The sequence below is a fragment of the Pelecanus crispus genome, chromosome 3 (assembly GCF_030463565.1).
Source record: "Pelecanus crispus isolate bPelCri1 chromosome 3, bPelCri1.pri, whole genome shotgun sequence".
Taxonomy (NCBI): Eukaryota; Metazoa; Chordata; class Aves; order Pelecaniformes; family Pelecanidae; genus Pelecanus; species Pelecanus crispus.
Genome location: NC_134645.1, coordinates 38536137 through 38548563, shown reverse-complemented (window position 1 = coordinate 38548563; position 12427 = coordinate 38536137). Strand labels below are relative to the sequence as shown.

At 44.3% G+C, this 12427-nt stretch overlaps 1 protein-coding gene across 1 annotated transcript in view; it reads right to left on the bottom strand.

The window, feature by feature from the left end:
* Positions 1-1221: 1221 nt before the first annotated feature.
* The window catches only part of PKDCC (protein kinase domain containing, cytoplasmic), a 36527-nt gene continuing 25321 nt past the window's right edge, over positions 1222-12427 (bottom strand). Inside the window, exons 6-7 of the mRNA XM_075708118.1 lie at positions 4096-4269; positions 1222-1307 (exon numbers count right to left, since the gene is read on the bottom strand). Coding sequence (XP_075564233.1) covers positions 1222-1307; positions 4096-4269 — 260 coding nt within the window. The remainder of the gene's footprint in view (positions 1308-4095; positions 4270-12427) is intronic.

Below are 12427 nucleotides of genomic sequence, written 5' to 3'. Positions count from 1 at the left end.
CTAAGTCTTCCCTGGATGTAGGCATTTATTTGCAACACAAAAAAAAACGAGTATGAAAGAAATTGTACTTATCTTTTATTTTTTTTTTACAAAAATAAACAATTTGAGAAACAAAAGCACATTTTTTTTCCTGACTGTACAAACTACAAAACAGTATGACATTGGTCACTTTAGCACTTACTTTATTGCTTTCACTGAAAGCAAATTTTCTAGACACACCATGCCTGTAAAACGTGTTTTATATAGAATTAAGGCTAGCATTCATTTGCCATTATTAAGGTCATTTACTTCATTCACTCTAAGAATTAGCAAGCGGTGCCTTAGAAAACCAAGGATTTGATGATAAAAAATACAAATAGCTGCAAGATAGTCATTAAATTAGTACTGTTCCACCAGCTGGATTGCTTTGCCAGTCTGTCAAAGATGTGGCTTCCTGAACAATTCAAACTCAATTCAACAAAAGTCTTAAGCACAGGCTTAATTGTAAGCATATGCTTAGGCCTATCCCTATTCAGCAAAGCATTTGGCACTTGGGTAAGTCCCTACCCTTTCAGCGGGACTATTCATATGCTTATGTGATTTGCTAGACCTACAAAATGGCTCTTTTAAATTAAAAATGAAACTTTATGATAACATTGGAAGCAAAAATGAAAATTAGCTACAGTCTTGCAATTCTAAACATAACCAATTCCTTCCTTTTGACAAATAAGCCGGCATTGCATATTTCATAGCTTTAACACAAATGCTGATTGTCTTCAGAAACGTTTGCTATTCAGCTTACAAACTGATATGCTTCAGTTACTCTGTTGTGATTGTACGTGCCCAAATAAATATCAGCATGGAGGATACAGACTTCCCATAGAAATGATCAACTTTCATCCCTGTGCACACATGCACAGGTCAAAAACATTATGCTAACCTTGGTTAGAAAAGCCAGAGCTGCCAGCTGATTTATAACCAAAATTATACCCTAACAGTGTATCATATCTTGTATTTTGCTTTGTTTTTAAAAAAAATCACATTTTCAAAAGGTTGTTTTATTGCACATTCATCCTGGTCATGCAGGTTATTTCTTTAAAGTTTTGTTTAGCACTCTATAGATTAGAATGAGTAATAGTGCAATTATCTCTCCGGCCACAGCCGCCTTATACCTAACAGCTGCCTATATTTATACACAAACAGCTCTTGTCACTCATGCATCAGACTGAGCCACTTTAGGTGTCAGTCTGTCACCTTCACATATGTTATCTTGTCAGGATCAGGCATGATATGATTTGAGGCCATCTTGAAGAAGACAAGCTGCCGACCTGCACCGAATAGGAAAGGGGGGGGGGGGGGGGGGGGGGGAGGAAAAAAATTATTTAGAAGTGATGAGCAAAAGGTTGCAAACTTTAAAATATTGACATTTCATGTTCTTCTTCAACCTATGCATTTTTCAGGCAACCCAAGAGTAAAATCTTTCTTAACTTCACCTGGTATAAAACTGAAATGCTTTCATCTAAAATGACACTGAATCTCCCCTGCCTTCAGTAGGCTTACTCTTACTAATTACGGTCAAGTTACTGCTGCGCACAGCTAACACAGTAAATGAAGGACAGGTCTGAAGAGTTTAATACAAATTTCACATGGCCTTTAAAAAAACCTATTTAAAGACTCTCTGACTGATAAAAACAAGCTTCAGTTCAGGGCATTCATTTGATTGTACAGGAGCAGAATCATCTTTGCACGCTTGAATCTTTGCAAAACTCATCAATGCAATGTAGGTTAAACATGACTTTCTCTGAAATAGCTCTTGCCGATCACTTCGTAGGTCTGGGTTTTAAGCAAGCTGGAACAAGGTTTCTACTTCTCATACAAAAAGCGCCAGCACGTACTAACAGCCTGGGCAGTGTAAGGCGCCTGCCACAGACACACCCGAGGCCAGTGGGGGCTGAATTTGGTGGTTTCACTCAGCAGCATTTGTGGGAGCCGCAGCACAGCTCTTGTATCTCCCCATGCTTACTGACCTGGCATCTTATTCACACCCCTGCCTCTCGATGAGCACCTGCCATCCCATGGACCCGCGCTGTCATTGCCTTTCTTTGGAGCAGAAGCCACAGAGAGATTTTCCACAGCTATTCAACGTCTGCCTTCCCTCTCTCTAAACTTCAGAAAACCAAATGCTATTTACTCCCACCCTGCTTCTCTAGGGGGCTCCCATAACGCTATTTTCTTAAAAAGTATCACACACGGGATGCCTCAACTACTGAGCAAATTTCCATGCTGCAGATTTCAAGGACTCAAGTGCTCACGCATCAGGAATGGCACGGTAAAGGGAATGATAAGCAAAACTAGAAATACTGCTACTATGTCTCATTTACTTTTAATTTTATAATCTGAGACAGAAGCTGCTCTAAAATTCCTGTGAATTCCCCTGCGCCATAACTACCTTTTTAGTATATTAATTAACTTCAATAGTCTAACCAAAAATAGTCTGACATGATGAGCTAGTAGTCACTGGTTAGCCACAGGCAAAGGTAATACAGTTTTTTCTAGGCTGCATGAAAGTCTCTGTTCAAACCTCTCAGAAGCACAAGAAATGCAGAAAGCCATAGCAGTACACTGCCTAAAACATTCTGAAACTTATGAACTGTCTAAAGTTTTTACTCATTTGTGATGCTTTCAGAGCTGGGGACTTGGGTGCGCATTTATGTTTCTCAACTAAGCACAACCAAAGCACCCAACTGCACACAGGGTAAGTTTTGACTTGAAGGTGAAGACATGTGATCACAGATGTACAGACAGAAAGCTGAGCCTCAGAGCCTAAATAACTTGCCACACTAAAGTCTGTGGCAGAGCAAGGACTTCAATCAGCTTTCCCTAGGTTTGGCTATCATCAGCCACCCTTCCTCTCAAAGACAGGAGCAGGGGAGCCAACCTGGCCCCAGCAGAAAATGGCAACCGCAGGCAGGGAAACAGCCCCGTAAGTGTGGGGACAGCACACAGAAGAAAAACTCACCCTAACTTCAGTAGGCGTTTTATCTCAGGGGAAGATTACGAAAGAACACAGATTTGGTCCACTGCACCTTATAGGCACAAACATGTCTTTTTTCTTCACCCTTCAAGGGGTGCAGTGTGCTGAGGGGAACACTGCAAGCTGAGCTGGCCGGGGCTAGCCGTGGGGGCACGCAGCTCTCCTGGGCACGCAGGGAGGGGGCGCAGGGTTGGGAGCCAGCTGCGGCATTCAGCTCTGAACCCCTCAGCCGCTCCGGAGGTGCAGCTACTGGAGGTTTTTACAGAGACTTGTGACATTTTCTCAGATTGCTCTGGAGTTGCCTGAAATAGGCACAGGTCTGGAGCAGAAGCAGCAAGCCAGGGCCAATTCTCCGCTTGATGTCAATCGGCACCAACTGCTTGCCTTCAGGGGAACCACATGGGGACTGCCAGGCCCACAGGCCTTTTGGAAAATGTATTTCTCTTTTCAACAAGTGTATTCTGTTAGGCAAGAACATGAGTTGTGGTAGCAAATGGGATTTTCCCCTGCAAGTTCTACTTCTACTTCTACCTGGTTTTAAACCCTCCCTCCTCACTGTCCTTTAGCCAAAGCCCTACTGCTAGAAGCACCGTGTTCCCACCAGCAGCAGGGCATCTCTGACACCAGCCGGGAAGTCCCAGCTAGATGCATGGGAGAACCTGTTTGGTTTTGTGTCAAACCACAACAACCATACGGATTGGAAACATTTATTTAAATCCAGATGTTGGACAACGTCCTGCACATTTAACTGCGGAAACAGGTCACAGGCTTTTGTTGTTGTTTCTGCTGCTGTGTTTTAAAATAAAATTTCAGACTCCGTGGTTTGGAGACCTACGGTCCAGGTGCTGCAGCCCTCTGGTGCCAGCTCCTCTGAGCCCACCCGCAGGTTCCTGCTCCCCTGACAGCAGGCACCAAAGCCCCACCAAAAATCAAACCACCTCAGCTGGAGCTTCAGAAACTTCTAGCTGCTGCCGGTGGCTCCTACAGCCCGTCGCAGCACGCTCCCCAAACTGTATTAGAACACTTAAAGCAGCCAGAATACGTGACTCGGATGCTTTTTCTGCTCAGCATCCACGACCTACCTGTCCAAGTCGTCTGGTTAGTTAAGACAAAAGCTTTGCACTGGGAGTAGCTGTCACAGATCTCAATGGCTTCATTGACGTCAAACACAGAGAGGAGGCAGCCCTTATGATGGTAAGATGGCCAGCATCTGTAGTTCTCATCAGGAATAAAAGCTTCAGGCACCCGTCTGTACTCTGCAAATAACCACAGCAAAGCAATCATTTTGAAAGCTCTAGCAAACTGCTTGTTTTTAACAGGCAAGGTTTATTATAACAGCTTAGGAGCGGGATGTATGACGGAAAAGGTGACAGGCTAGACTGTACCAGCCCCAGTTTACTCCCAAACGTGTTTATAGCTCTGCACCTTACTTTCCTTTTCCTTTCCTCCTTTCTTCTTCTCACCTTTTTTTCCAGAAAGTGTCTGTAAATAAACAGTCTGTGCACAAAACCCTTTCCCCTTCCCCACTGCGTAGGCGAGGCTTTCGTTTTATTAGGAGTTTTACAGGAAGAATGTCCCACTGAATAAACAGCATCCACTTGAATGAACTGACTCACTGTCCTACTTCTTAACAGTGAGCGGGATTGTCGGGGTGAGACCCGACCAGGCGTTCCCAGCCCTCCCTCTCCCTCAGAAGAGCATGCTATTTTCCTCTGGCCCCTTTAGAGAAGGAAGAAAAGACAGGCTTTTAATTAAGCAAACTTTTTTTGCTTGCTCAGATTAGCACAAAAGGGGAGTCGCTTGATGGGCCTCCGAAGAGAAGGGGGAAAAAAAAAAGTAGCGGGAGCATGTCAGCCTGGTCCTCGCCCAGCGCCTCCGCGCTGCCCTGCCGATTACTCCTCTCCCTTGGCTGCCGTTCAGTCTCACTTGCCTTTATGAGCTGCCTCTTGTTCTCTGTTCACAGCTCCTCTCACTTTCCCAGCCGCTGACAAGGGTTTCGCTAATGAATGCATCAGCAAATTCAACTAATCATTTATAAACATTTCTATTTAGCGTCCAGACGCACAAATTGACGGTTCCCCCCTGTCTCTCTCCCCCCCACATCCTATTCAAAAAAATAAATAACATTCTATATTTCTTCTAATTGTGTCTATTATGGAAACCAGAGCTGCCGGCCCTGACTCACAGTCTATTCTTAAGTCACTTTGGTTCAGGCATTTTCTGCCTGACATTGCAGATTCAGCCTGCTAATATTTCAGGCAGCACATTGTATGAACACCACTGAGTCAGACGCGAGTGCGTCTACTACTCTAAACTGCCAGTATTCCCACTGGGAAAAGAAGTACACATCCACAAGTGGTCGTTGACACCACACAGTCTGAAATAGTGGGAAACAAATGCAGTAAATGCCTTCTTTTTTTAAGCCTGGCTCATTAAAAGTATCGTAAGAAACACTGACAAACAAGAAGCAAAATCAGAGCTGATCATGTCCCACTTAAATGAAAGGCAAAAAAGTTTTCATTAATTCAGAAAATGCAGACTCACACAGACGAAGAAAAAAAAACCCCAAAATAAAAATGCAGTTTTACATTACAAATGGTCATGCCTCCATCAAAAATACATATGTATTTCTTCTGAAGAAAAGCCACAGCATAAATCAAACTGCTACTGGCTGGATAGGTAAAGTCCCTTTTTTTCAAATTTCTGTATCAACTGTACAGTGTAACAATAATTGAATATAATCGAATAATATTCTCTTATCTCTGTATAGTAACTGCTGAGTATTGATTTGTACCTCACAGCCAAGGTCAGTAAAATATGTGCAAAAAAATCAATTCACCATTGTCGGCACCATATACAACTATATGTATCAGTGTGCATGCCATGTTGACTGGATAAAAAATGTGACTATTCACGACTTTTCTTTGCATGGCTACAGAAGTGCCACCTAACACTGCGCTGCACCAAACCCCATGCCACAGAGGACATTCACAGAATGATGGCACTTGCTGCAGCAGAAGATGAAGCATCTGCCTGGTTCTCCGTGCCACCAGGGAGCGTGCCCCAGCCCTTCCCGCGGGCACTCTCAGAGCCCACTGGGCTCCGCACCAAGGCTGGGAGGGAGCTGCAGCATCCCTTGGCACACCGTCAGGGCACTAAGCAGAGCAGCTCCACGTCATGTCATGTATTTTTCCCCATGCAAGGCAGGACCCCATCTGGAAGACCCTAAGGGGTCATTCAATTTTTAAACTCTTCTGCACACAGATATGCCTCTTAATACCCCTACAGCACTCTCTTTCTTCTCAACATTGTTCCCAGTACAGCTGTCAGGGCTTAGGGTCTTGGCTGACGTAAACAGATTTCAAAAGGGCAGCAGTGATTTACGTGACCTGAGGCTCTGTCAGAGGTAGGAGATAAAGTTCTCCCTTTCCATTGACTTTTTCAAGGGGACCGTGCCTGGTAAATCATTTGAGCAGCTTGGACACATTAATCGACAGAGTTGGGCCAGCAATAACTGCAATGGTGATGCCAAGGTCCTGGCTTGCAGGTGCAATAGAGGATGGAAACCTCCATGCCAGTACTTAGGGTGGTCTCACCATGCAGCAGAGCCCTGTGGCTGTCCTTGCTGCTCCCCACCAGTTCCTACACAAGGGAAGCCACCACCATCTGTAACGACTCATGGGAACAGGGTAGCGGAACAGGTACACAGCAGTGTGACCCATACAAAGAGCATTTTCCTTGGCTAGGAGATCATCAAGCACTAGACTGGTGAAAATAATGGCCACTGGTGTCTAAGTGAAAGCACCGACTCACACGGGTTCCACAAAGGCAGCTTCTGGCAGCTCCCCCACACTGGCACAGAACGCTGAATGCCTGAAGTTTGGGGATCTGAGCCCCCTGCCTATGCTGCCTGCTGGGAGGGGAGTGAGATGCAGCGGGGGCAAAAGGCAGGAAGGCAGCCCCTCTCCCTGCTTGTGAGGTAGGCAGCAGGGATGGTTGGCCAGGAGCACCTTCCCCCAGGAGCATCTAGACAGGAAGGTGGCCACAAGGAGCAGAGCGTGGGACACATGATAGCCCCGCACCCTGGCTCATGCTCCCAAACCAGCCAGGCACTCCCACTGCCCCAGGAAGCCCACACAGGATCTCCTCTTAAACTGTTACAGTCAGAACTGATAAAAAACTCACTGCAACACCAACCAAGCCCTGGTTTGAGGAAACCGCATTTCTCTTGAAAACTCACTTTACATCGAGCAGAGCAAGGTAGCTGCCTTTCCCGTATGCATGGTGAAGGCAAATATCCCTGGAATCTCTTGTTTACACAGCAACAAATTAGGGAGCTGACCCCTTAGCCCTTATTTGTACAAATTGTGAAGAAATGCACTCTTCTCACATGAACTAGAAGGATGCTCCTGAAGGATGCCCCTCCATCAAGATGTGCCCCAGCAATATCAGCCCCAGCCCAAAGGAGAGCTTGGGCTTCCCCTATGCCTTTAAATTATCATCTTGGTCACTACTTGTGAGCAGTTACTTGCTCAATTAAGCAATACTCCACTGGTTTAAAGACAGCTCCAGCTCAGGTTTTTGTCCTGCCAAGACCTGAAACTTGCTTAAATGGAGTCCATGGAATTTGAAGGCTCATGGCAGTAAATCACATCATAAAAAGGTCAAAGTTCTGGTCGATTTCCAGACTAATGGTGTTTAAAACCAATAAATACTTGCCTAATACTATAAATGCAGCCATAAATTTACACTTTTGCATACGTACACGTAGCTTGACACAGAGTACATAAAGTCTGTCAAGGTAATGGCAAGGAATAGATCAGAGAAATGCAAGATGCTCCTGTCGGTATCACAATGGGAAAAGAATCATTTTCTCCATCTACTGATTTTGTGAGGACTGAAGCAAATAAATGTAATGCAGTAAGCCTGCTTTTGATGTCACTTACGACAGATTTACTCCAGCTTAACGAATGGGAGCTGATTTGCTGCTCACAGTTATACAAATAAATCCTACTGGAAAACATCTTTCCTGCCCCGTGAACATTTTGAAACTTCAAAATATCTTGCCATGCTGAATCCAGGCAATCCTCAAAAGTTTTGTTCTGTGATACTTTTAATAGTTCTAAAATATTTTTACAAGTTTGCTCTGGTCAATCAAAATATGCTGTTTCAGTCAGGCCAAAATCTTCTTAGAAGTTTGTTACAGTGCTAGCCAGCCCCCACAGCAGCCACAGTGATTTTCCAAACAAGCATCTTCTCTTGACAGGTAAGTGAGGCATCTTTAAAAGCAACCTGCAGCATCACTGACCAGGGCAAGAGCTACAAAAGAAAGTCAATGCTTTAAAATCTTCTAAATTTTTTCCGTCAAAAATCACCTGCATTGTTCCAAAGCCGACTACAATCTATAAACATATTCATTTTGACTGTACTAGACTGAATCATATAAATAACTCCACAAGTATATAATAAACTATGTGAAAGCGCCTGTGGTTTCCCCCTTTTAGCTTGTTTGAATCACCCTAAATCTGACTTTAATCAGCCCTAATGACCGTTTATTTCAGCCACAGCAGCCAGATTGCATTTTTACTACCATCTACAGCTACTCGTTGGAAATTTGCCCAGTTCTCTTTTCTAGTTATCACCTGCCAATACACCATGGGTCAATGACAGATGCAGTAATGCTCATCCTTGAGAGAGAAATCATGTTGCTCCTTTTCCTCCCTCCCCTTTTCCTCCACTCTCAAGAAGAACACTGGCAGTCGACTCTGGATTTGCTTTTAATTGCTTTGCTTACAAGTAAGCAGAAGGAGCCTGATCTTGCCAATCTCAGCAAAAAGTGGTAGCGAGCAGTGTTTTGCTCTACAAACAGTCCCCACTGATGCCCAGGGAGCTTATGGAGAACAGAATCAGATCCTAAATAGACAATAACACACTTACATTTTCAGTACGCTTCACTTTATGCTGAAATTTTCCTCATGTTTCAATACCTCACATTTAAACACGCTTCTGACAACAAGCCTTGCAAAGCCGTACGCGCAGTTGCACTACGGAAAGCTATTTTTTGGTATGTCTGAGAAAATGACATGCTAGGCATATCCTGCGTGTCTCTGCTTTCAATCATTTCTGACGAATCCCAACTGTTTGGAAGGACAGACACGCCTGGCACGACATAGGTTTGCCATCAGACCGGGAGATAGCCCTGCTTCGCTGGTAAGTATTTCTGTCCTTTGGCTGTTTCCCACGTGTAGGCTGGAAGCGAAGTAAGGCTTGCCTCTTTTTATATGCTTCTATTGTGCTTACAGTAGAGCCATATTTAAATCACTATGCAGGCTGTCACTGAAACACAAATAAATAAGGAGAAGAACGACATGTTCCCTTACATTTTATTCCCGTTAACATGACACAGCTGGAGTGTTTTTCCTGCCTCATGCCCCATGTCCCAGGGCCGCTCACCGGGCTGCGGAGCTGCTCTGCGCCCACGGCCACCTCTGCAGTGCACACAAATTTACTGAAGGCAACTAGCCCAAACTAGTGCCACAGATGCTTGTAAGCTGCACCTGGCCTACTTGCTCATAAAAACAACGATGCTGATGATGGACGAGCCAAACGGTGTCTAGGGTCGCATGTGCGGGGTATTTAAGCTTAAAGACAGATGCCTACAGTGTAAAAGACACTCAGTGACTTCTTTAGAGTTCTTGAAAGGAGCTGAGGACCTACCCCATCAGCAGAAAGCATTTTGCTGTACACTGCCAAGTTGGACCTACAGAAGTTTAGCAACAGCAGAGCACATTGCTCAGTGAACAGGGCATATGGTTTGCACGACAGCGGAGATATGCGTGAGCAACAACCAACCGGTCACTATACAGCTATACAGTCCCACTGTACTTCCAGTGCCATATGGGTGCAAAGGAACCTGCTCCTGTATTCCTCTGTGTGCTGGGATTGCCCAGCTGCTGATGTGAAAGCCCTCTGTGCAAGGCAGGGCGTAGCGGGAGACTTTCTGCCTATGCTTGCAGCCCTGTGCACCTTTCCCCCTCAGCTGGCCACAAAGCAGCCTTGATGTCCCTGGGAAAGAAACACCAAATGCACAAGTGCCAGATAAAGCTGGAATCTGGGCTGCAAGCACCGGGCTGCAGTATGTTCCCGGCTGAGCCTTCAAGTGCCTTGCCCTGGCTTCAGCTGGGCAAGAGTTAATTTTCTTCCTAATAGCAGGCACAGTGCTGTGTTTTGGATTTAGTAGGAGAAGAATGTTGATAACACACTGATGTTTCAGTTGTTGCTAAGTAGTGCTTACACCTGTCAGGGACTTTTCAGCTTCCCATGCTCTGCCAGGTGCACAAGAAACTGGGAGGGGGCACAGCCAGGACAGTTGATCCAAACTGACCAAAGGGCTATTCCATACCATGTGATGTCATGCTCAGCATAGAAACTGGGGGGACTTGGCCGGGGGGCAGCGATCGCTGCTCAGGAACTGGCTCGGTATCGGTCAGTGGGTGGTGAGCAATTGCATCGTGCATCACTTATTTTGTGTACTATTATTATTTTCCCTTCCTTTTCTGTCCTATTAAACTGTCTTTATCTCAACCCACGAATTTTACTTTTTTTCCCCTGATTCTCTCCCCCAGCCCACTGGGGAAGGGGAGAGTGAGCGAAGGGCTGCGTGGTGTTTAGCTGCCTGCCGGGTTAAACCACAACATGCCTTCAGCAGCATACTCCTAGCCTTCGCGTTGTGGCCTGCCAAGGGATATACAAACTGTCTCAAACAATATTCCAGCAACCTTGCAAAATTTCTCTCTCGCACATAGACATGTGCACAAACACCCCCCACCCCCCACCCCCGATTTCAATAATTCTTGGGTGGATTTACAATTTCCTAAGCAGGTTGCTATAGTGACCCTGCAGAACATTTTTTCAAAACACTGTTGTATTGTAAATGTTTACATACAGCATAATCCTGCCAAATTGTCTTAAGACAAAGGAAAACATGAAGTGTCTTTGCTTTATGTCCAGCCTTTCAGCTTTTTCAGCATTGAGAACATACTTTCAACTAACAGTGGCAGCTAATTGTGCCCGTCTGTGGGCTTGCACGCCCTCAGGCCTAATAATGGGTCATCTATTAGCTTTAATGAATAACAAAGCTATCGGATTTACTAGTGTTAGCTGATTTCACGCATTTCTGAGTAAATTCTGAGTTAACTGAAGGGCTGGGGCTTAGCTCAAGGGCCAGACACCCAGTTGGTACAAATCAGTGTCACTTGATTGAAGTAATAAAAATGTTGATACTGGGGCAGGACTTTACTGATGAACATCAGTAGATTTTTTTTTTAATAGTCTTCTTAATCTGGATAATTAATGGAACAATTCTATAATTTTTAGATAACACATGTCAGAAAAAATACATGGTTCCTGTTTTAATTCACATTCTTCTGGATTCCAGCAAGACAGACCAACAGTCAACAGAATATAGAAGTATTTGCTCATGGTGTTGTTTTAAACACTGTAATCTTCCTATACCAACATTAACAGTAGTGTGATTTATGATTACAGAACACATACATAGCTATCAAATGTCTCCCGCGCCTCCACTCTGTTTCTAAGTTACTAAAGCAAAGTCCAGAACATAATATAATTTACAGCACTATAAAATCTTTTACAACTGAAGCACAGTGAAAGCTTAATATCCAAGACCTTCTGTAATATGACTATGTCATCTTGTTAAACGTTATTTATGGGAACACTAGGGTTGACAAGAACTTTCGTCATGTCACTTCCCTACTGATTATCGATATCACCTTTCTCACTTCACGGTGTTCATAGGAGGAGGTCTCTTCCTTTCAAAAACATAGGTTCAGATAGATAACAGACTGCTTCCTCAAAGTTCATGTTTTAGTTATGGCCTTAGATCACTTGCCCAAGATCATGATCTCTTCTTTCCTAGCACGAATTTACAATGCTCTATCCAAGACAACAGATAATTCAAAGCATTTAGACCTAAAACAAATTCTGAAGCACCATTACCTTAACCTTCTTTGGTTTCTTTTCCCAAAAAGCCAAAACAAAACAAAATCTTGCAATTCTTGGATCTGAATTCTCTTCCAGTTCTGCTTTTAGGATTTCAAAACAGATCACACACCAGAAAGGCCTGATTTCGTCACAACCCCTTAGATGCCAGAGGAGACCGGCATCATTAATTCTTGTCATTTCTACTGCTTGAGAGAGCGAAAATCTTGGGAGTCTGTCACCTTGTGGGACTTCCATCATCTGCAGCAAAATCAATGTGAACTTGTGCCTGCCTGATCTTGGCACAAAGGCATGTGAATGCAAAGCTCTCATTAACTCTGATCTGGCCTGAGAACCAAACCATATTCTCTAGTTTTATCTTAACCTAGCACTGGGTTGGAAAACACTCTTCTT